The sequence below is a fragment of the Contarinia nasturtii genome, unplaced genomic scaffold, assembly GCF_009176525.2.
Source record: "Contarinia nasturtii isolate CC-2019 unplaced genomic scaffold, AAFC_CNas_1.1 Cnas_scaffold_129, whole genome shotgun sequence".
Taxonomy (NCBI): Eukaryota; Metazoa; Arthropoda; class Insecta; order Diptera; family Cecidomyiidae; genus Contarinia; species Contarinia nasturtii.
Window position 1 is genome coordinate 4,314,876 of NW_022197486.1, and position 26,723 is coordinate 4,341,598.

Genomic DNA, 26,723 nt, shown 5'->3' on the forward strand with positions numbered 1-26,723 from the left:
ATTTAATACTTTTTCAAGCAAAGCGAAAGCGAATGCACGCAGAGAGATGCGAAAAGATCGAGATGAACACTGTTTTGCTATAGCTATTGTTCTGCCATTACATTTATTAGTTCCGTGTTGTCATTAGTCTTATTGAATTTGAACAAGCGAACCATTTCAATTGCAATTAGTTCCTTTTTGATTTTGCCGATCGATATTTGTAGAAGAAAAAAAAAACAAGAAAAACTGCAGACAAAAATTAATTTGAATAAATCAAATTGAAACGAATAAGAAACGAAGAAAGAGGAAGAGAAGAAAGACAGCATGGTTAGACAAATAAAATGCAACCGCATGAGAACATCAAACCAGCTACGGATGTAATCAAATTTAAATACATTGCATTTAATTCTGCGAAAAGACGATTGCACGTATTAAATAGAATATTTTGAATTGAACCATTCTTTTCGATGGATCGACTATTTTCGAATCAAAGATTATGAAAAGAATTTTTAAATATTCGTTATCTTTCATATTGTTCTCTCAAAGAACAATGAACATTTACAAAATTAAGTAAATAGAAAGGTTATTTCAATTCAATTTACTCTTAATTATTCAGAACATCCTCAAATGGTCGTTTTTTTGAGTGTCACTTTAGTGTCACTTTATTGCTTCGAGCTCAGAAAGGCTTCTAGTCTAAAGGAAATAAGCGTTAATCATTGTCGTAAATTAGCAAAATTCTGGACCTTTCGCAAATTCGGGACTTTTCACCAAATTTGGATTCTTTAGAAATTTTTGGAATTTTTGATGGTTTAAATCGATGTGGAATTTGTGGCTTTGGGACCATAGGATACTTCTTTCGCGAGAGGAAACGGTATATATACAGGGATATAGTATATAGAGGAGGTAGACCAACAAAAAAAACTCGAGCAAATCAAAAGATTTTTCATCTCAAAAAAAAAAAAAAAAACCGTAGAAAGTAAAATATCCCTTTCTCGTCAAAAACATATGACTTTTTATATGTTCATTGACCAACCAAATCTCATATATTTGCATAAAAGTAAATTCTCGGCAATATTAACAACAGTAATATTTCCCGAACAAAAAAAGTGTGACTGACATGCATTTGTTTGTATCTGCACACAGTGTTTAATCACATCAAATTCTCAATATATGGCATCTCAAACTTTCAATAAAAAGCTTTGTGTACATGTTTTTATGACACATCACAGTGGGGATGAATATAATACAGATTCCAAATTATATTCGGTTAGATATATATGGGTATTTTGTGTTTGATGTGTGTCGATTGGTGCGTGAAAATGTGAGACACCATTGTCCTGGCATTATAATGACGATTGCAATAACAACATGGAATAAATTAATAAGGACACACACACACACACGGAGCGGGAGAGTGCAAGAGAGGAAAAAGAGATAGAGACAACAATAAAAGGAATTATATTGTATGACAAAATTAAATACGGTATGGGCATTGCTATGAGAATATTTGCTCCATTTGTATGTGTGTGTATGTCATTGTCGAAGAAAATGTGACCTCAATTTTTGGCTCGAAAAAGAGAAACGAAGGAAAGCATACATGTGATTTGACAAAGGCGAGAGTTGAGAGACGTAAAAAACATCGAAATCGTGACATGTAATGCTATTCTTCTTGAATACAAAATGACAAGTACACAGATTGTTTGGTGAGTCTAACATCTCTCATCATTAGTTAAACAAATAGAGGCACGCACAACGCGAACAAAATTTTGGCATATGTATTTTTGGGCACAAACATAAATACCCACAACCATCAGCCACACACATATCAATTTATAGCAAGCAATCAAGAGAATTTGCCTTTGATACAATTATAAAAGAGCCCAGTCGTCAAAAAATATGGAAGCTTGTCGATTGTATTGAGAAAATCAAAATGGTAAGCATCATCATTAGACGTGCCATATGCTTCTTTACTAATGAATGGAATACGATACTGATCACCGTTTTGCAACAATTTAATTGTAACACTAACCACATTGTAAACAAACAACATTTCGACGCAATACAAATCAATTTATCGCTTTTCGGTTGTTTACGTCCGCCAAATTTTAAATGACTATGATTTTATTTGCATTATCTGAGAAGTTTGATATTTCACATCTCCGACGATCTTTCTATTCTTGTTTCATTTTTGACCAGGAACTCATTTATTTTACTTCATAAAAATGCAGAGACTGTTTTTCCGAGCAATATATGTGAGAAGCTCCTTATATCAGTGAGGCGCAAAGTATTAAAAGTTGAAAATATAATTAATATTGATTATCTGAGCACGGAGATCTGGGTACAACACTCCCTCACCTGAGCAATGAATTTCAAATTACATTTGAAGACCAATTTTTGGGTGCCTTTTTCCATTTTCCGTGAAACGGGACAATTCTTTCGATTTGCTAGGAGTTTTGCCAAAACCGCTTTGGATGACAGAGACGTATTTTTGATTGACCGCAGAATCGAAGAATATTATTTCATTTCATATGTCCTTCAGTGTCCCTTCTCGCATATATTCTCTCCGAGAAACCGTCTCTGTAAACATGTGTATGTGCTCATTTTGTAAACGGAATTTCGACTGTCGCACTTACTTTAACATTCAATTGAAATTTCTTTACTAACCGTAAATTCTCCATTTTTTTTATTACACAGGAATCTGCTGGCATCAAAACGTGTAAATTCGATAATTCATGCTGAACGAGAAATGTTTGATTGCAACTAACTAAATCACATAGAATAATGAGCTATTCACAAGGTAAGTAAATATCAATAAAACCAATCTAATCTATCTTTTGCCGTGCCGAAACCAGTTAGCAAATAATAATATATAGCAAAGTGGAAAACCGTAAATCAACGTGTTAACCAATTGAATGTAATATTAATATCAATGATTAGAACGCATCAAAGTAACTAACTGATCAAGTTGCACTTGATAGTTGATACATAATAGCGACACTTGCTTGCACTAATTCTTCAATTTAATTACACTTATCGAATTTCGCAATAATTTGCTCAAATTAAGATTATCACAAGTTTACGGTTGCGATTTCCGTCATCATCTTGCAAACACATTACAAATGCATTCTGATCTATTGGTAAAAATGAAAAATTCATTGCATTTACATAGTTTCTCGATTTTGTCGTTTACATTGATTGCAAGCAAATTCTAACGAAGCGCATACAAAGACAATGTAAGCTACAAATCAAGCGTTCAGGATAGCATACATTTATGCGATACATTGAATGATGCATGCATCATTTCATGCGCATCAAATAACGCTAACGCTGTCGTTGTACGTGCGGATCTAGTAGCACACGACGGTCTTGCTTTATTGAACATTCACATCATTACGTGTATCATATAAGCACGTCGTGCGCTGTCAGGTCCGTACTCATAGCGACATCGTTAGCGTTGTGTTTGCGTTATTTGATTCGCATCAAACGATGCATGCATCATTCAATGTATCGCATAAATGTATGCGATCCTGAACGCTTGCTACAAATAAATATGGATGAAAAAAAAAAGATCATTTAAGACATAAAAGACGGCGGTATTCAAGGGGATGAACATGATATCTTAATTTTGTTTGCACTCAAAATTAAAATTATTTCAATACCAATGCAAAGTTTCATCTTTCGTCTCAACAATTTTCAACATGAAAAGAAAGAAAAAAAATAACAAGCATTTTTCGCCTCAAAATGTATGCTTCAAGTTAAACTCCTTGGGTGAAAGAAGTTTTGTCTTGTACTCTTCAATATACGACAGACAGTAAAACATTGAATATAATAGTAACAGGAGGAAATGTTGAATGCAACTGTAATTTCTGTCCCTCCCTCACTCCCACACTTCTCTATGGGCTGAAATGGGCAAACGGCGTGAGTGTGTGTGTGTGTGTGTGTGTGTGTGAATGTGTTATAATCGTCGCTAAAAATGTGTATGCTCAACTCAGTTGAGTTACTTTGGCTACGGCTGCTACGCCAGCAGTCTTATAATATCGTAACGAGACCATCCCAACCCAGACCGGGTGAAACACGGAAAACGATAGAATATATAGCAGTGCATTGCACATTACAACACAAATCAAATATACGTGCCCACTCTTGAAATTGCTATGAGTGAAGCGAAACGGCATTTCACATAAATGTGAATGTTTGAATGGTTTTCGTTCGTGTGTGTATGTTTTTTTTCTCTCTCTGCTGTTACTTTTCGCCGAAATGCGAATACCAAGCGATTTAAAATGTTATTAAGTTTCACGAAAAGATGTTTTCGTAGTAATTAACCTTCTCATTTTGTATGTTCCTGAAAACGCTGCATGTTTCTTCTTGAATGAGGCGCTTGCACAGCCTGGATTCATGTACAATCGCACCACTACTTTCAAGACATGCACACACACACACACATAAACATCACAACGGGTAATGGTCTCTCACTCTCATCATATATCCACTTGTGCGTTCCTCTGCACCAGCGCGTACACAATTATGCAGTACCTTGGAAAAGCAACTGCTGAATTTATTTGCAATGCTACGTTTTTGCTGTTACAATGAACTTCATTTTCATGTTGTTAATGTTACTGTCGCTTCGTAGTTTTATACTTTGTTTGTTTGTACTTACTATTTGCTATTTTGGATGTGCGCACAGAACAAAAAAAAAACACACGCCATTTTTTTCTAATAATTTCTCTGCAGTTTTCTCACACCCTCGCATCCATCTTTCTTACACTAAATGTCTCTTTCATACTTTTTTTTCATATATATCTGTCGTCTTTCTCTCTCTCTCTCTCTCTCGCTGTATCTTGCCCACCTAATGCTCAAAACATTCACACGCTATCAACTACATTTGCTCCGATGATACACTAAGTACATGAAAATTTATATCATGCTCAAACATTCATATAAAACGTGACATTAAATGAAGTGCCAACAAAAAGGTAGTCATCAGTTGGCTGTATCTAAATGGCCATCTATTCGTTCCAGGTTGTGTGTGTGTGTGCTTTTTTCACTTCATCATCTCAGTCGCACCCGTTTTATTCATATCGTTGTTGTTGCCACTTTTTCCTTTCCAGTGATAAACATTTCATGCACTTTTCATATTCATTTTTATGAATTATCACTGGCCATAAATGGATGGCCATTTAGTAGCATAAAGTAATTGACCTTTGCAAGGTATTTTCATAAAATAGACTCACACAGACTTGATAATTGAAACCGTTTAACATGAATAGATACATACACACAAAAAAAAGAATCATATCATCCATATCAAGCGATGAATCTGGTGTATTCGACGATTTCACTTCATTTGCGTATGCATTTGTCACAACTGGTGTTGGAAAACAAAGGGGAACCCAGTGCTCTTAACTTATGACATGAAATTTTAATTGCTGCTGCTCGAGAAGAAGAGAGTAAAAGCCCATATATACACTTACCAATTTGCCCTTGCTGGAAATGACAATACACACACATCATTTGGATGATGTGCACACAAAAAAAAACGTTCGCAAATGTATTAATGTAAAATCTCTTTATTGTTACACGTGTTCATTCATATCAACTTTTTTTCTCTCCTATTTTTATCTCATAAACAAAAAAACGCTTTAAATTTGTCAGTGTTGTCTTGCATTTACTGTTCAATGTAAAATAGATGCATTGTTTTGAAATAATGAATCCGGCATCAAAATGCGTCTCTTGTATGGCCATTGATATGCACATTTATGCAACGTTGATTGTGCTTCAATTCCTAATGTTAATTTCAAAAAAAAAAAAAAATCCATCATTGATGATGCTGACGATTATTTTTCATGACATCGTCAACAAATGTCATAATTAGCCTTTTAATTCACTCTCTGTCAGTTTTAAATTGACAATAACTCCATAGTGTGCACAGATTTCGAATATAAAACGATTTGAATAACAAATGACATGATTTTTCTTCGACTAAAAGTCAAAATAATTTCATGTGATTGAATTCGAAAGTGTCAACTCTGATGGTGTCTGTCGTATGGGGTGAAATCTTATTTGATAGTGATTAGTTGAATGTGTAACATCTGCCATGAATTGGTGCTCCATCGATATTCACTTTGCACGTTCATTTGATTTCGATTTCTACATCGCAATGATATCAAATCGAACTGAGGGTGCATTTAATGGTAACATTTTTATCGAAATCTTGTAATCAATATCGTTAAATAAATGTCATTATTAATGTGTATTTCAATAAAAAAAAAAAACACTTGCAATTTTAACTCAATTGATCAGTGTTCGATAGCCAGCAAAAAAGCTCAAAATCCCCGAGTAAATGCACAGCATGAAATTCCCTTAAATATTGCAACGATTGTGTCATTTGATGTGGTCATTTGACTGAGTAAGTGACTGTCTTATTAAATATAGACATTATTCGATTAAACTATCGATGCGCCATTTCAAACCGATGTTGCTCTCTACTGTGAACAATGAAAGGTCAATCCATATTTTTTTATATCTCTATCTTATTCTCCTTCACAGTGGAGATTTTTTTTTTCATTTGAGTCGGTGTTCAAACGAGAATGCGGAAAAAAACCCATCGAAATTGACTAACATCCACTTCACTCCATTGAGTACTCAATTCGATTCGGTTGGAATGTGGATTGACATAAGCCAGAGAGCGCTTCATGTTCATTTCGATACGCAACAATAAACAAAACGGTCGACGCATTCGAGTGAACTCAATCAAAAAAGATTTTAAATTAGATAAATCTATTGAATGCCATCAAAACCGGAGTACACGCGACCTAAGTTTCAATTTCCCGAATATAAGTGACGTACACTCACACACTGATGAAATAATAATAATGATGACGATGACGATGATGTGTCCGAATACTAAAAGGGTGACCAAAAAACGGACAATCCACTCAGGATAAAAAAAAAAAAACGTATACATTCTACATTTGATTTTTCTCTTCTATTTAACTATCTCCCACTCTCTCTATATCTCCCACTTTTTTTTTATTCAATGAAAAACGCCGGCACGAGCACGGCAGTTAGTTTTAGGGACAGGAACAAAAAATAATATAATATTGTTATGGACGTTTGGATTTAGAATCAGCATTTCACCGATTGTAATTTGATTTGGGCAATAAAAGGAATTTTAGATTATTTAAATCCACAATAACTTTTGCATTTCGAAAGTTTCTTTCATATGTTTAAAGCATACAAACAAATCCTCCCAATAAGGAGGAAACAATGGAAATAAAATAGGTAAGCAAAGGAAAATTGAATGATTTTTTCAACTTCGGTGCTCTCATTTTTTCTTCAAGAAACAGTAAACTTGTGTTTTCCATCGATAATTAGTGGGCCACGCATGTAGTACCAAATGAATAAAAAAGAAGAAATATCCACCTTAATCTTGCCTAACATTCGAATAAAAGAATCAATTTTTGATCTTCATTAATCTAATTCAATTCAGCGACACTGGCTAAACGGCAAGTGCGTTCTTCATAAATGGTCAATCAAGTAATGTTGAAATCAAGTCGATATTTCATTGCATTCCAAATGTGAAACGTGATGTGTGTTACGACAAATCAAAAATATTTCATCGTCCTCAAAATAAAAACCAAATCCACACACGCACCGTATTGAGCATTGGCCTTAATTTATGCGTTGCTTGTTGTGAAAAACAAACCGTATCGAAAATCGTCAACGTTTCAAATTGATTGAAGCGGAGACGAATGGGGAATTTCCGTATTTGTCGATAACCATTGAAAGTCATTCGGTCGATGAATGGTCAATGAGACCCGAACAATGGTTTTTGTAGCATAAGATCCCTATCGTGACACTTGGTCGAGTGGCAATGAAACGCATTTAATTTAGTCATAAGTAGATAAGGATACATGTATGGTGTGTACACCAATATGATATGGATGGGACAAAAGAACACACAGAGAAAAAAACACACACACACTAACCAGTAGGCGAACGAGAGACACGTAAAAGTATTTCGTTTTGAAAATTGAATTATTTGTCATTGTATTTTGCGTTACGTGCGTATTATCCAATAAAGCGATTGTGGTAAAGCTTTAAATGAAATGTAAATAAAACTTTCCGAATTGATGCGACGTCAAAATAAAAAGAGAGAGAGTGGGCTTCGATCGAATTTTGTGATAAATGAAATGTGAAATGAATGTTACCATCATCACGAACACGCACACATGTTAGCTATTGTTTAGCAATCGAATATAATCGTTCCGTTGTTGTAAATCTCAAAAGTATTTCTATCACAATTTTCGATAGCAGTAAAAGTCTCTCAAAAACTATTTTATCTGCATGGCCGAATCTTTGAATGTCTCTGCATTCTCTGGGCGATATTCCTCGTTAACAAAAAAAAAACTCAATCAAGATTGTGCACAATTTAAACGTATAAATAAATTAAGGTTCGAGAACTTCAATAAACGATCGAGACAATGAGATAAATGAAGCAAAAAAAAGTAATACGAAAGAGAGCGAGAGTGAAAAGAAGGAAAAACGACGAGGATAAATGCGGGGAAAAAAGTTTCGATATGCGGAAAAGAGCACGCACAAATCCTAATAGATTGTAATTGAGAGAATGTGTCACTGTTCAACACGGAATCGAACGGCAGGGCAATTGGTGAGCAATCCGACGGCCATTTCAACAGATACAGCAGCACAATAAGAAGAAGACAGCATATCCTTTAGAGAGAGAGAGAGAGAGAGAGAGAGAGAGAGAGAGATCGAGAGAGGTAGAATGAGAAAAAGCATAGCAATAATAATAAAATCGAAACAGCCAAAAACACAATTGCCTTTTCATTTTGGCCATTGCAGTCGGGAATATCGGTCGCACAAAACGCATTTCTATAAATATCACATCTTGAATTAAATCGCGAAAAAAACGTGGCTACTTCAAGTATATCAGGAACAGAGCAAAGAGAGCGGTAGTAACTTAAAAAAACAATTCGACCGGAATATCGGCTTTTGGGAAAATCTTCCGAAAATCATATTGAACTTTGAGCACGCACGATGAAACAGAAAGCGAACTCTCATTGCGGAAGAGAGTAACGTGAAATATAGAAAGAAATTGTATATATATGTCTTTAAATGACTTCGGATCGATGCACGTTTTGCGATCCACTTTTCGATTGTTCTGTCTCATTTTCTTCAAACGATTCTTTTAATATAGTTGTTAGTTTGATTTTCTTTTTGTGATTTATTTAATGCAGCAAGTGAGGAAAAGAGCTCGTTTTCGCATGACTTTTTATGAGAGTCCGGACTTTTTATTTCTCTCTCTCTCTCGCTCTCTCACCCGCTTTAATAATCAGCAACGAAGTATGACCAAGTACATTGCAAGACATTCTCCCATCATTGCCGTCATCGTTTCTTCGTCGCTCTTTTGTCAGTCTTGACAGGCAATGACGGTAGAAAAAAAGGGGGCAAAATGTCGGAATAAAAACCATAACACAACAACGATAAAAAAAAAACATCGTAACAAAAAGAAAATAAACGAGAATGGCAAGTAAATCGTCTGTGCAATGTGATCATAGTTTGCAATCAGACCGACCAAGTGACAGCAGCAAAGAGTAACAAGCAAAAACTAATATTTATCTTTATCTGCTACTAATACAAAACTTTGCCATAAATACGAAGGTAAATGCCAATGGATCGAGAACGAAAAAAAAAAAAAACGAACAGCAAAAAATGGTCGAACGAGCGCGAACACAAACTAGGCGCTAAAAGGAATGGTGCCTTTATGTATTTTATTCAAACTGAACCAATAATCATAAATAATTAAGATTTTATCGCACTAACCCCACACAACAAAAGGAAAAGAAAACGTAAAAGTTTATTCGAAAGTCACGTGTTTTGTAAGCCTAATGTGCTGTGCCAGGGCTGTAGCTTTTGGTGGAGGGTTTTCTATCTTTCTTCATGATGTCGAATTTAACGAAGGTTAGAAAATATGTACATGGAATCGCATTATTTGCGATCCCTTTGAGACTATTCATTCGCGATTATTTCACGAAATTCGGTTTTAACTTTAGTCGTCCTTCCTCTTACATAAAGACACCGTGCGTTACCTCGTACAAAAATATTAATTATGAAATTTTCCACAAATGCGAATAAAAAAGCAGTTGAAATTCGAATTTTGCTTCGTAATATGGCTTGAACGATAACAAGGACCTTGTCGGCTATAAGGATGCTGGGCACCAAAATTATTTTGACATTAACTGAATTGAACTGCAAAGCAAATGATAATTGTGATCGACAATCATAAATAGCCATTAAAATGTGGCCATTGACATTGATTGCATGGTTGGCAGTGCTAATTTTTCTTAGCATTAATTTGTACCTCTCAGTGTGTAACGATTTTTCTGAATTTCTGAATTTAAATTTAAAAAAAACGTGGCCGATCGGCTCACACTGCGATATCTCAGAAAATGTGATGAAAAAGATATACGTAGTTATTATTTATCCACATCAACATATTATTTTACTGTTTTACATTTCGAAATCAATTTTCCATGGTGATTGCAACAAGAACCATAAACGGTACCCACTCAATCCATCATCGATTGCAAACGACTTTAATGATGACATTCATAATATCGAATGTCTGATGAATCGAACGAAATTAATTACGTCAATCGGATCGTTCATCCATTTTATTCTTGCAATTGGAAATTCATATCGAAACAAATTGCAAACACAACAATAGTGATAAACTTATAGGTGAAATGATAGATGAAGCAGAAACAATTAATTGTCATCCAAAGACAGCTTTATTGAAGCTAAGGCAATGATTCTATGAATCCATTGTTATTTTACCAGAGAACATTTTAATGTGAACCTCTTCCTTTGGCACCATACCATTTTATTCGGCTCGCTGCATTTTTCTACACGACCATCTCGCTACCTCCGTTTGAGGGAGACTCTCTTTCTTTTTCCAAAAATTCTATTTTCATTAAGTAAACATTTGCAATTTTCACCAATTTAAACCGAAAATTTGTCGTTCGACTTTGACATTAGTTTGGTGATGCGTACATGTGTATGTTATTTCATACAGAGAACAGTGGAATCGTGTGCTTCGACCACGCGCTTCTCGAAAGCTCTAATGAAACTGCCAAACCACACACAGGTACATAGATATTCTCTCTCTCTTTCGCTAGCTTGGTGTTGAGTGTATGTGTTAAGACATGCAGAGTGTTAGAGCGACACCGCCAACCCAAGATAAACAATTGTGTTTAACTCTTTGAAGGCGACTAACTGAGCGAAAGCCCATGTAGCAGACAGACAGACAGACAAAACGATAGAAAGAGCAAAGAATAAATGAATGAACCAACGAACAACCGAACTAGAGAGTGTGATTGTTTGCAAAACGCATCGCTTTTGTCAGTCGGCACTCGTATCACTCGTATATATGGCATTGGTTTGGTGTGATGTTGTTACGAAATTGTTTCCAGCTATTTTCAATGAATCACAAACCCCCGCTTATGGTCGCAACACTCATTTGGGCATTGAGAATGAGTGTGTGTGTGTGTGTTGCCATTGTTTTCATTGATGTCATGTCATGTCGTATCGTCGTTATCGTTCATTGTCTTTGTTCCTGTTCGATTTTACACAAATAATATTCCACTTCGCGAGCAATAATATTTAGATGAAATAATAGCTGCGGGTGATTAGAGATACTGTCGCATTTGGTAAAAACTTTCAGAAGATTTATTCGTTTTACTTGTTTTGAATGAGTGCAAAAGTTTTGCATTTTTCTTCGACTTTCTTCCTTTCGACATTACTTTGCAACAAACACACATCGGTAACAGGAAAACATTGTGTATTTCGCGAGAGTACGCGATGTAATTTTTCCATAATTCTCTTTGAGTGTTCACGTTTCTGCTCCCTCTCTCGATCTCTCCCTTGCATTTAAGTCGTGCGTATGCTTTTTGCAATTTTCATGCTTATGGTTTTTCTATCGAAAGACAATAATTTCATTACAACTGTTGTTTTTGTGACGGCAGGAGCACTCACTCTCTCTATCTCCATTAATTCTTTGTCTTGCGTACCTTAACGTTCATTTCATGATTTACAAAGATTGTTCATAAACTTTTTCCTCATTTTGTCATCGACAGTTTTTTCGCCGCTGGCAAGTTTCATTGTCTTACAATCGATGGATGTATGCGGTATTTGGAATTGGGATCGTTTTTTTTCGTTTCAGTTGTTATTTTCTTTTGTCCTTGTCTCTTTTTTCCTTCGGACCACAAGCCAGCTCAATTTGTTCATCGACATTCTTCATATTTCATTAAATCCCCGGTACTTTTATCGATTGGGCTAATGCAATTGACGACGAATCTTCTGGTATTTCACATCCGTTCCCTGTCGTTTCGCTCTCAAATTAACTTTCAAACCATTTTATTATTGCAGACAAGCGAAATTGATAAAATTACACCATTGCTCAATTTTCACTTATTCGAAGCCAAAACAAACTATAAATGAAAATATGAGATCTAATAAGACATTATCTTTGCCGTTGGGTTTTAATTTGAAATCATTATTTCTACTCATTGATTTGTGCACCATTTTTCTTCGACCATTTTATTTTTCCCATTGACCAAAAATAATTTTATAAATTTGATTGATTTGATTGGCCTCATTATTTAACCCGAAGGCATTTTCTTCTTTTTTTTGGCCGACAAACAGTCAAACTTAGTTTATGTCACTCTTCGTCGACATCATGATCTTTTATTCTTATTTAATTTATGCAAACATCGAATTTACACACGCCTCGCCATCGAATCAATGCCTCAATAAAGGGAAGAGATGCAAAAAAATGTGAAAATGATTGTCAAAACTTTACATAAGTTTTTTGAGTTAGAGTTCGCTTGAAATTGTTAAAAGTTAAGCGATTGTAGTTCGAAATATGAATGCAAAATCAAATGTTATTTTTAAAAGGATAAAATGAAAACCACGACGCCAAACAATACTTTTTTGGTGTATTTTCGTGAATTTTTAGACGATAATATCGACTATGGCTCGAGATCAAATCATACAATTTTGATGAAAAATTGCTCAGTTCGTCTGCGGTTGGGAAAGGTTAAAAAACGGTTGTTCTAGGTTCAGAAGCGGAATCATAAAATTGTCGACAAAAACGCTCTGTCAAATCGCTGACCTATTTAGTATTTACGAGGTACTTCCGAGGATAAATCCAAGTTCAGTACAATTTATTCAATTTTTTAAAATTCGAAAAAGAAGAAATTCTTCACAAAAGAAAATGCAAAGTGTAGGCAACTAGATGATTTTGACGGTCACAATATTTTAATACAGAATTTGAACAGAAATAGTAGGCCTAAATATTTTATGTATTAAAAATTAAGAATTCAAGAAGAAAAGACGTTCAAAGTTTAAAAGTTTGAAAATTTGAATAAATTTTTTTTTGCTAAAAATGGCGAAAACAAAATCAAGAAAAGTTACAAGACCACGAAGGAAACCAAGAAGAGGATCGATAAAATCTTGCGATATTTGGACACGTAAAAATAAACACCTGATCAACTTGATCGAAGAAGCCTCATTTAAAAACATGTTGGAGGAAGAAAAAATAGAAACTCCTCGCCTGACTGGAATTGAACCATTTTCACTGCCACTCGAAGAAAATGAAAACTATCCCGGACTACATAAGGATGTGACTATACAAAATCGTGCAAGAGAAGGCCGAGGTATCGTCGCCACGAAGGAGATCAAATTTCGTACAAAAGTGTATGAACGCAGTGCTTATGTAGGAGTATTTGACAGAACCTCGATTCCATACTGCGGAAATTGCCTTGAAATATTCAATTCTGCAAGCAGTGTGATTACATGCGACAAATGTTCAATGAATTTTTGCAACAACCACAGTTGCAGAGATGAGCGAATGAACATACACGAATACGAATGCGAAACGCCATTTCATCTAATTGAATATGGAAAAGATATGAATATCAAATGCGTAATAGAGATGGTTTTTAAAGCACTTGCATTTTTCGATGGAAACGTGCCAAGGTTGATGAGATGGGTGAGGAGAAACGAAAATAAATTTGAAGACATTCCAGAAGAGAAAACTGAACAAGATGATAAAAAGTATGCTTTTCAATGCATCATGAAATGCCAAGGAAACGTGTATGATGGTTTGGAAGAAGATTGTCTGAATGCATTCAACTTGATTATGACATTTGCAAGAATCAAAGAACTCTTCACTCTTCCACGACGGAATTTTTTTTTACAACATTTAATTGCATATTACCTCGCCATAGAAAAGGCCAACAGTTTCGCAGAACCATTGGGTGATTTGAAAAGAACACTGTTGTTTGACACACTTTCATATTTCAATCATTCATGTACACCCAATGTTCTGAATTTCATCGAAAAGAAAAAAATGATTAGCATTTCAAGCAGGAGAATTATTGCAAACGAACAACTGTACATTTCATACACTTCACTTGCTTATAAAAAGACAGCCACTTCATACCGTATATCACATTTGCGCGATAGATTCCAGTTTAGATGTAGATGTACCAGATGTGAATCGGAAAGAGAAATAACAGCACAGATGATAAAAGCCGAGATGGAATTGTCCTTAGCACACGATGGTTATAACCAATTTACAGAACAATTGAAGCAATTTGATGGGAAATGGTCAAATGAAATTGGAACCAAAATTATTACGTATCAGAATCATCTAGAGAAAATATATTATGACAACTTCAAATACTAATGATAATCAAATTCTTTAAACATCAAATATAGTTCTTTTTATTCAACAGATTCTAATCTCAAATATTTTAGTTTTTTTTTTGATCTGCTGATTTTGGCGTCAATTTATCGCAAAAGAAAAGAAGATGTTATTCATTTTCGAAAATTTTTCTATTTTCATGAAATATTTGAGGGACCGAAATTTTAAGAAAAACAAAACAACTCACAATTGGAATTATAAGTAGGCTTTTGAACTCAAACTGTTTAACTCTCAAAAAGTTGGGTCACATTTTCTGGATTGTGGAATGAATACAATATCGATGATTGTCAGTGTTCATAATTTTGCGCGATGTCGCTGAAGCATTTGTTATTCAGTGTTTGCTCATTTTCTTTATGAAACTAAACATTTTGTAAAAGCCGCACGCTCAATTCGTTTCCATAATATATGACTGGAAAAATGTCAGAAATGAAATTCTCAATTGTAGCAAAAGTAATTTTCATTTTGGTGTATTTTCCCTTGAGGGGGGTAACTGTCGCCCAAAACATACGTTCACCGTTGCTGATGTTGTTGTTTGTGATGTTGACGACGACGACAGCGATATTTTCGAACAACAAAACATGCCTTGAAATGGTTGAGCAAGTCGTTATTATTATTTTGTTGCATTTAAAATCTAAAGCATTGCATACATTGTAAATGCAAATGTATTAAAAGTTTTAAAGTGTTAGTTTGTTTGCTGCACGATTAATGCTGTCGACTTGCAACTTTGGCCATTGTACAAGCCGAAGAAATAGAGAGACATCGAGTCTTCACTCGAAGAGACAGTGAGAAATGAAACGAGCTCAGGCTAAATGTGTGTCGGTGTGTGTGTTGGTGTGTGTGTATCAATTTGGTTGGAAACACGTTGTTGCTTTCTACTCAAAATGAAACGAAACGAAGACATGCCTCGTTTAAATCCACACCATGAACAACTTGATTTTGTGTTGTAACAAAAATAATTTTATCACTTTTCTATTTTCTTGTTGGTTTTCTCTCGGTGACTTTACATAATAATTTTCATCTTAATTTCATGTTATTTTATTAGAAGTATTTCGTTCGTTCGTTCTTTCCTTCTCTCTCTTTCTCTTTCTATGTTTGTCACGGGTTTTTATGTTCAAAGCTTTTCAAGAGACTCTATATTAAAGAGATGAAAAGAGCACACATACACACGATGAGAAGAGAGAGTGAGAGAGAGAGAGAGAATGGTATCTGGTGGTCTAACTGAAAACCGAAAACCACTGTGCTACACCAAAATGTTACAACAGTCGCTTCTGTGGCTTCAAATGTTTTCAGACATTTACCGAAATTTAAGAGTTCGTTCATGTGCAAGTGCCAGTAGATCAAGGAATTTGTTGCAACCCATTGCTTGTATAAAGCCAAAGCACTATCACCCCGTTCGAGTTCCCGTTCTGGTCACCCCATTTCACTCATTCACGTCCATATATACATGTATGCCAGCCAGAATATGCAAAGTACATCTGCCAAGTGCACAGAGAGGACGCGAGAATGCTACAGCTGCTTGCAATTCGATTAACACATAACCGTACAAATTGAGCGAAAAATAAATGACGTAATTGCAAACGACCAAATGGCATGGGATGGGCGCAATTGTGTAATGCCATTTCAAAAAGTCGACAATAGATTCTTAAAATAAAATTACATGTTTAAATATGTTGGGCGAAGAAAGAAAGTATCAACCGCACACTATTTTCGACTAGACAATGTGTATGTGCAACGGCCAACATCAAACGACATCCCTTTTCGGCACGGTTGGCATTAGAAAACTGCATCCGTGCAGTTAGTAAGTAACAGATATGGCTTTTCGGGATAGTGAATGCAGTTTTACTTTCACATTATGTACATTAAGAATTGCTACATTAAATGTTTGCAAGTGAATTACATATAATTTTGTTTCGCGTCGCACTCTCTCTCTCTCTCACACTTACACACACTTTCTTTCTCCTTCTCGTTTTAATTGGCTGCACACTTCATACGGTTCGCTCAAGTGAGATAAGCCTCAACACGGCAGATCATTTTCCAAAAGCACGATAATTTCACGGCAACGACAACGATGGCGACGGCCACGATGATGATGCCCAATGCAATTCTGTATATCGACAAATCCATTCAACGTGTGTAGCTTAATAGAAAAATTGATGGTCATCCATGAGCGCTTAATCTGCATGCCATTGAGATAGCGATCGCATTGCATGCGGGGAACGAGAAAACCATTTTGTTGAGTTTATAGAGAAAGCCAATTACTGTTACATGGTGTTGACACGCACAGTCGCACACACTGTCCATTGTATATGCTACATACTAGTTCATTCGTTGAGTTAATTCAAATCGATTTGTTTCCTATTCAGCACTCTCATACACACCATTCGACAATTTTTATTTCATATGTAGTTTGTTTGCTTCACCTGATGAGTATCGTCGGCGACCAATTTACCTTACCGTCCAAAAAAAATAGTTACTTCAACCAAAAAAAATGCATTGATTTACAAATGGGCGAAACAAAAAGAGAATCGATTGGTGTTAATTCAAGATTGAACCGTTCACAACCGTAATAACATTTGTTCATTTTGTGGAATGAACAACATTTTGCTATCCAGCTATTTAATGGGCAGTTTATTTATTTGTATGTTGTCCAAAAAGTGTGCTTCATTTCCAATTATAATGCGATATCAATAAATTTTTCTCGTTTCCGCAGCGCAAGAAAAATCTCACAAAACAAAAGTCACATTGTCAGTTGAACGTATTATATCGCTGTCAATTGTACACACATGCACAGATACACACACGAACATCAGCATTACATGCAAGTTTTCGTGTCGTTTCTTTCGGACAAACTATTCGGTTGGTGTGGACTGTACGTGAAATGGTTGTGTTTCGTATTAAAATACAAAAAAAATTACAACGGCAAGGGGCCATATAATGACATTTCATGGTTATAATAACATCATTCACTTTTTCGTGTGCTCGCCACTGATTGCCGATGGAATGTTAGCACCTTAACTGTTTTAGTGGTAGATTCCCGCTGATTTAGCTGTAGCTGCGGTCAAAACTCATTAATGCAAAACAAACTAACTAGTGCAACGCACACAATCGCTTGTCGCACTTACGTTAAACAAATAGTACAACAATTTTATGGATACTCGTTTATCATATTTTTTTTTTTCTCTCTCTTTCGGTTCTCAAGTTTACATTATCAATCATGAAAAAATGAAAATCAGTTTTATATTAAAAAAAATCATCATCAATTTTTTTTGCTTTAAAAATAATATAAAAATGGTTCATAATCCTAGCGTATACCCGCTTCATGCGTGTTTGGTTTTAATTTTATTATTTACTAGAATGCCAGCACATATACAAAAGGCAGATTGTGAAAAAACAGAGTGCATTCTTGTTCGCTGTGATGTATAAACTGCCACGCACATTCGCATGCGACAGACGACGCATTCTCAGCAAGATATTTTAATATCCTGTGGATGGCAGCAGCGCTGAGCAATACTCTGGAAAAAAATGAAAATGTCCAGTGCGCCATTGTGCAACTATCTAAACAGCTCGTCAATTTTCTCTCATCACCCATTAGTTATTGTATACCCTTAGGAAATGCACATTTTTCACTGCTGAACGTTATTTGTTTCGATGCTATACTGTGATATGTTCGAAAGTGACGCAATATTCAGTCAAACTCGATCCAATCGGCCAGAAGCTTTACTGTTGATGGTCTATTTGTGTTTTAAAGCAAATAAATTACTACAAAATCTACTATTTTCCATATTTTTTTCGAAATATAAACTGTGTTTTGTCAATATATCATTATAAATTTTGACAAACATTCGATCGGTGTCTAAAATATTGATAAAAAATCAAAATTGATGTCCTTTTCATGCGATCGATAATTTTTTCATTAGTTTAACATTGAAATACCGTTAAATTGACCTCGTTTTAAATGCTTAAACATTCCGGAAGCATTTTGAGGTAAATCCTGAAATGTTGCTCTTTGAATATCTCAATGTTTAGCTCTATTTATGAGTTTGAAAAGTCATGATTTCAAAGACCAACATGCACCTAATAAAGGTTAGTGTCACAAATTGTGTTTATCAGTCGATTCGAATATTCAAACAGCGACAAATATGTGTATGTGTCCAATGGTCATTGGTATGTGTTGGTGTGGTTTCTATTTTTTTTTTGTATTTCTAACAAGTGACTGAATTGAATTGCATGTCTGAGCAATAAAGGTCAGATGCACCGCTGCGATTGATTCGTATAATGTGGTCGTAGTGTGCTATTTGTACATACGAATGAACACTCCGTATTCACTGTTCATGCACTTCGATATTTGTTGCAAAACACACACACAAAGAGAGAGAGACCGGGATCAAAATTCAACACTTAAATATCATTGGGAGTTTAGATCAAAGGCTTTTGACTCAAAGCAATAACTCAGGCATACTGCTGCGACTGATTTTCGAAATGTTGAAGAATTTTGAAAACCAGTCGGTTCCTCTCTTTCATTTGATGTAGAATGCAAACAATTCATCACTTTCCAAGCCGTCATCACTTGTAAATGCAGCCAGAAATTTCGTAACCGGTTTGAATGTGTGTGTGTGCTACTGTTGTTGTTGCTACAAATGTTTTTGTGATGCAATGTCGTTTTTCTCACACCACACACATTGTAGAGAAACATCGAAAAGGAAATTTATTGAACAAACATAATGTATACCAATGTGATTACAAAATATAAATTTGATTAGTATGTATGCGTCACTAAAAGCAGGTGAGCTCATCGTCCTCTCTCTCTCCATCCTCTCACTCTTTCGTTTTGCGCCCATCAATTGAATGCGAATGCAAAATTGTCGAAATGTCGACCACGAACCAAACCGTGCATTCATTTTGATTGGGGTAATCGGGACGATACAGAGGTTTGATGCATACACACACATACATTGGGCCCACCGGAGAACGTGAATCGACACGCAATTATTCAAGCGACACATTTTTGGGAATACGCTTCGATAAAGAGAAAGTGAAGTGCGGGGGGGGTTAAAGCGGTAAACGAATTATTCTGTCTGTGTTTGTAGTTGGCTCGGTTATGTGGTATGAGTTGATGAATGCGTGCCGAGTCGAAAATTGATTGGAAATGTGTGTCGTAACAGATGGAAAACTAGAAAGACAGAAATAAATTACCAATCATATCAAACACAGACACACAACACACACACACAAACGTATCCACACATGCAAAAGTATGAAAACGACATTAAGAATCAGTGTTTCGAATAACGAATGTTAATGCTCATTTCGCGTAAAAATAGTTATCATTATAACACTATCTGTATGTAATGGCGATGAGCTTTTCATTTATAGTTTACATGCATTGCGTATAAAACATAAAAAAGCTACCATATTAACGCTTACTATTATTATTATTCAACGAATAAATGCATTGTAGAAACTAAATATCAAAGCATCGCGATATTTTCCAAAACAATGAATTTCTAAAGAAAAAAGCTGTCGGTAATAAAGCGCTTGTTAAAACATTTAAATTAAATTCCTTGCCATTGTGAGTTTCAAGCAAATCGAAGTGAAAATACCACATCACTAAAAGCAATGAACGAGTGCGCCTTTTTCGCTTCGATGGTTGTTGGCGCATCACAACTCCCAAACAGCAAACGACGTACTTTAAAAGTACTTTGAACGCATAAACATGGCTGGATGAGAGAAAGAGAGCAAGATATACATATAAAAAAGCACACTGAATCGGTCTCATTTTATGTTGTTAATGTTGAATAAATTTGATTCTTTGAACATTCTTGCAAGAAACCGCAAATGAATGGTTTCAATACTTCCGCCACTGCTCCCCATTGTGAAAATTTATTCGTCGGACGGGCAAACACTTTGTTTCGATTGTTTTTTGGAAGATTTACAGATTTTCATCTGTTCTGGCTACTACATTGGCAATCCTCCTTCATGGCCGCGAACGTGTTGTTTTTCCTCCCGTAAACGTTTTGAGTGATCTCCATGAGTTTTGCACTCTTGCTTTTTCTTACATTCAATCATGCCACACACCACACACACACACCATCACCGCCAACAGCGGCAACCAACATTAACGATGCGATGAAAATGAAATAATAACAACAACAACATCAACGCAAATCACTAATAATTTTACAAATTTCATGATAAAATGTAACCGAAAAACCCGAAAATAGATTCTTTGTTGCCACCGACAACGAGTTTGAACAGCAGGAGCACACCACACCAAATATGTGTATATGTGTGTATGCGTATGCAGCAGAAAGAGAACGGTTACTCCGTAATATTTCAGCCATGTAACGGGCAGAGCGAATGGGATAGACTGAAATTTAATTTCGAGTACACGCCAAACCAATTTTCTCGCTCAAAAATCTTGAATAATTAAAATCTTCAAACGATAACTTGGGATATTTATTAACTCTTGCTTTTTCCATTCGTCGTCATCGTCGACGTCGTCGTTGTTGTCTTCGTGGAGATTTTCTTTCATTTACATTTTCATGTCAAAACACTTTTGTTCATCTCAACCAAACGAAAGATGCCAATCTGCGTGAATAAAAATAAAAAAGATGCGGCAGCGGCTACCATTACCGTTTCAGTTCAAAATCAGAAATGTAATATTTGCATTGTGTAAATAAAACCAACAGAATTGAGTAAAAAAATCCCTCATCGGCTCAAGAGATGAGAGTGTGTGTGTGAGAGAGAGAATGATATTAACAAACCTTCGTATTTAAAACACGTGCTGATTTTCCTGGTGATTGTAATTTTTGCATAAGCTCTTTCAAAATGCAATGACCAGAAAATCCATCGCAATTTAATGGAACATTTTCAATCTGAGATTCACCCATTGCGTTTCATTAAAGCCCATTCTCTACGCATCAATGTTTTTAAATGGGAAACTTTGTTTAGAATAAAGTGGAATTGATCAAAATGAGAAATTTTTGTTTATACAAACCGTGACCCGTTTGATGTTCATACAAAACATAACACACGGTTCTTTCATATCAATGTAGAAAAGAAACAAAATGCATTTTCAATAACACATGAAGAAGTCAAATATTTTGAATGTAATAAATATTCAACGATGAAAGCATGAATTTCATTCTCAAAATGATTCCATTTCAATCTAAACTCGCTCGAAATTTTATATTTTACAATGAACTAACAAGACAAGGGGACTGGAAACTGAAATATTGGTGTCCAAACAGCATTTGTAGTGTATCTAACTGCTCGGTTTAGAATTAATCACTTGAAATCAGTGAGTCAGGAAAACGAGTTGAAGTAATACTTTACTTGCCGTCAATTGGAATTAAAGATTAATAACAATGCCTTGTGGAATCGACTCACTGCTCATACACACACACATTCAAAACGAGACTCCGGCAATTCGATCCATTGCTGTGGAATGAACGGCAATGTTGCTGTTTTCATACACAGCAAATGCACAAACAATGCGTGCGTACGAGAGTATGAGTGCCGAGTAGTGTTTGACACTGGCACCACACACACACACACACACACACAGAGAGAGAGAGAGAGAGAGAGAGAGAGAGAGAGAGAGAGAGAATGAGAACGAGGTTGCAGAGCAGCCAATGTGGCCACTGGGTATAATAAATTGAAATTATTTCCATATTAATGTTCAATTGGCAGCTATTACAATGTTGTTGTACTTTGCGTTTCACTGATAAGTAAAATATACATATTTAATATTCAATATCGTAAGCATAATAAAACCGTTTATGTTTGTTCAATCGCCGAAGACTGGCAATCCATGCCAATGCAAATGCATAAACATTTCGTACGATGATGGTCATATACGTAAAACGTCCAAATGCCATATCATATTAAGATGGAATGTTCAGTGTTGCACATACACAGCAACAGCCACCGTCCATGTTCAATTCCATCGAATTATAGCGCATCTGAAAACATTACAAACCGCACAATTCAGACCATGTCATTCGGTAGGCATTGATTATTATATATAAACGCATACACACATATCACGTTGCACTTTGGCGCGTTGTGCCACCCGTTTTCCATCATATTGACATTATATTTTCAGTGCTGTTGTTGGCAATGGCTTCGATCATGTTGCCAAACATTTTCCCTATTAAATGGCCAACTTTTTGGAACTTCACATACACACCGAAATTGATTTAATTTACAACAAAACTTTTTGAATTGACGGTGAAAAAAAGTGGAAGGTGTGTTAATTTTTTTAGGTATGTATAGATAAACGTGTTGTCAATTTTCAAAGTAAACGAAAAAGTCAATCAACTCGAACTTATTTCGATTTTATAGTTTTCAAATTGTATAATAAAAGCGTTTTCTTTGGATGTCTGTAATTGTATTTAATTTTGTGTATAAAAACGACGGTGGCAACAATTAAACTCAAGTATGCAGACAATAAGCCAATTGTCTGGTTATTACTTGAGTTCAATTTTCAGTGAAATTGAATCGGTTTCATGCTCAATATTTCGAAACGGATTTCTCGAAGTGCGTGTCAAATAAAATGTATGTGTGTGTATGGATGAGGAGCGCGGTGAAAACCCAAAACAAAAACAAACGATATGGTAGAGAGATATAATAATATTATAAACGAGAGAGAGAGAGAGAGAGAGAGAGAGATAGCAAAAGAGAGTATAAAAAAGCAACAGCACGAAATCACGAGAAAATATGGCTTTTTAATGGGAATTTACTTTTCTGAAGTGCATTAAATTGAAACGATATACCAAACGAAACTCCTGACTCTCCATCTCTCCCGCATTAGGTTTTCAAACATATTTTTGATTATTAACAGAAAAGTTTTAAAAGGACCGCTCGCGCTTCACGCACCAAAAAACCGCACAAAGCAAACAATGAAAATATGTTTGAAAACAAAGTTTCGATCAGCCGAACATTTTCTATGAATTGTTTCGTTACGCCTCTTCGTTACACATTTTGCCTTCATTATCACTGTCTTAGAAAATGCCCCGGTCGATGTTTTGTCTCCAACTCCATCCATCCATGCTCTCTCATATTCTCTTTCCCTCGGCTCTCTTTCGTTCGCGCGAGCGGTAAATTTTCATTGTTATCTTTTGGATTTTTGCGTTTACAGCATTTGATTATAATCAGAGACATTGCATTGCCTTTGATGATACCATTGTGCACACTTCTTCGCATATATTGACTTTTCGATGTGAATTGTTCCACAATGAACGCGAACATGCCCGACAGCCGTTGAGTATCTAATTCGCGGAAGATTTTTCGCGCGTATTTTCTCTCTCATTCCATTTCTGTTCATTGATTCATACGAACAAAAATCGATTCGATGCCATAAAAGACACGCACGCACACACCCACACATTTACGCCAACTTTTACTTTATATTTGGTAATCAGTGCTGTCATAAATCTCAAAATATGCATAAAGTTGTAATCTTTGTTGGGAATTTTTTTTCTTTCTTCGTTGCATTTTCCGGGCATTTTTCTCCCCCAGAGCAGAACGCGAACGAGCCAACATCTCATTTTTCATTTTATTAGAACTGAATTTTTGATTGATTAATAACGCATCTATGTCGCATTTTCTCTCTTCGTTTTGTTTTTGTCCACCCTAGATCGTAGTTGATGATGAAACAATACAATAAAGGTTCATCATTTAAAAATTATTTTTAATCTTCTTCACCCACTCTCATTGTGGTGTGTGAAAGTTCTCGTCTTCTCCCATACATCCAATGTAATCAAAAATATGTCTAGCGGCAAATTGTTGGCACATGGCCGAACAACGACGTCAATCTTCATGAATATTTTTTTGTCCAACCAAAAAAAAAAAAAAAAAAATTGGCCAAAAAAGTTTTGAAAAAAAATTAATAATTTTCAGTAATTAAATAGGAAGATTCATATAATGTTTACAGTTTTTTTGATGCCTATAATATAATATGAGAAGCGGGAGCTAGCTCTTTTCGGTTACATCTATTAGGTGGACCGTGATAAATTTTGTTCCGAAAACCAATCCATTAGATCATTTTCATTCGAAACGCACTAATTAAAAGAGTTTTCGACACGCACAACGAAGCGTAAATCCTTTTCTCCGTCAATCCTTGGGATCATTTTACGCGTATCGAAAAGTTTCGATTTGTTTGAAAAGAAATCCATTTTACGCGCCCATTAGAGAGTGTATATACCATGTTGTCATTTATTGCAAACGGATATGATACGGAGTCATGGTCCCATTGTTAAGTTCGTTGAATCCATTTACGTCAATTCGATGTGGCATCATTATTTTTCATTACTCTTACAAAATCTATTGCAAAATTGATGTAGGTAAAATGGAATAGTTACACGTATCACGAGGTGAGATAGCGACAGAGAAATTGTGTTAAATTGAATTTGGGAAAAATCTCACGTTTCTCTGTCGAAATCTAAATTTTCGCTACTTTTTGGAAATGTAAATTTCGTAATTACAAATGACGCGCGTGGTCACTTCACATGCCAAAAAGAGCTAGATCGAAGAGAAAAACAATTGCAGCATAGAGTATGTGAATGTACCAAAATCCGCTTGGTGTTTGCATTGCCGTGAGTTGTCGTGTTTTTTGGTTGAGCATTATGAGTCGCATTACGGCACATGCATGCATACCCACACACTTTCTCTCTCCCCATCTCTCTCTTTCTATTCCTCTTTAACGTACACTGTGGGTTCTGTTGCGAGCGCGATGAGTGTTTACCGGAATTAGTAATAGTATATGGTGTGTAGGTTTCTATAGTGCTTGCTGCAAGAGTTGCTTAATTTTTAAATAGTAGCAACTTGGTAGCTGTACTTAAAGCGCATTTATTTGGTTTGCGAGGTTCCGTTTACATTTTTGGTGTTTTAAGTAAACCACAAAACATATTAATTGCACTTGAATTTTGTGTAAGAGAGAGAGAGAGAGAGAACATTGAAGAAGAGGTAGAACGAGAGAGTGAGAGAGATAAAGAGAGAGGGAAACAAAGAGAAGCAGGAGAAATAGAAGAAACCAAAGAGAATCGAAAAGAAGAAAACGTGAATAGGGACGATATAGCGCCAAAATCATCTCTATTCGCAATGTATTTTGCTTTTATTTCCAAAAAATTTCAATTTGCAGCGCATTAATTAGATATTGTCAGCGACCCGACCAAATATTAAAATATGTGGTGAGACCAGCACGTTGATGAGATGTTGGATGCTTTTTGTACATGTACGTCTACTTCAATGCATTTTAGCAAATTTTACATGATTGAGTGACTGTGAGGCAATATGTGTGTGTGTGTGTATTTTATGTGTTGAAAATCGATGATATACTTCGGTATTTAAGTTGGGATTTAACAATGAATTTAATTGCATCAAGTAAAGCGCATTGTTGCTGGTTTCTTGGCAACGCAAACGAAAATCTTCTTATCGACACTAAAATAATTTATTTTACACAATGAATTTAAGATTAAGCTCGTCTCGTAAAATTATTTATATGTTGATATGTATATGTATAGAACCAAAAAAGCGTACACCTTTCCGAATTTTATGCTTCAATGATGGTATTGGTGTAGAAAATTGATTGTTACACTTACATATACTCTCTCTCTGAGTGTCTGTCTTTTTTTCATTCCTACTCATCGCATCTCCGGCAAAGACGATGTTGACCTCTTCACTCGGCACCTTGATGAAAGTGTTTATTATTATTTCATCGTGTATGCAAAAACAATAAATGAAAAACAAAGTAGTTTCGCAGCAGATAAGATAGAATTACACTTGATGCTTGCTACAACCCCCGAATAGTATATAATCTGTGAATAATGATGAACGAAGTCGCTCGAACGGTAAATGCATTTTATTTTCACGCAATGATCGGCAGCAGGAGAAAAGCGATTTTATAAGCATGCCACCGAACGCATTCAACAACACATAAAATCCGACAGAGAAG

At 35.5% G+C, this 26,723-nt stretch overlaps 1 protein-coding gene across 3 annotated transcripts in view; it reads left to right on the plus strand.

The window, feature by feature from the left end:
• The window catches only part of LOC116349264 (teneurin-m), a 623,527-nt gene that overhangs the window by 64,594 nt on the left and 532,210 nt on the right, over nucleotides 1-26,723 (plus strand). For all 3 annotated transcript variants that reach the window (XM_031780628.1, XM_031780636.1, XM_031780642.1), the window contains exon 2: nucleotides 2,674-2,776. In XM_031780628.1, coding sequence (XP_031636488.1) covers nucleotides 2,761-2,776 — 16 coding nt within the window. In that variant the 5' untranslated portion in view covers nucleotides 2,674-2,760. The remainder of the gene's footprint in view (nucleotides 1-2,673; nucleotides 2,777-26,723) is intronic.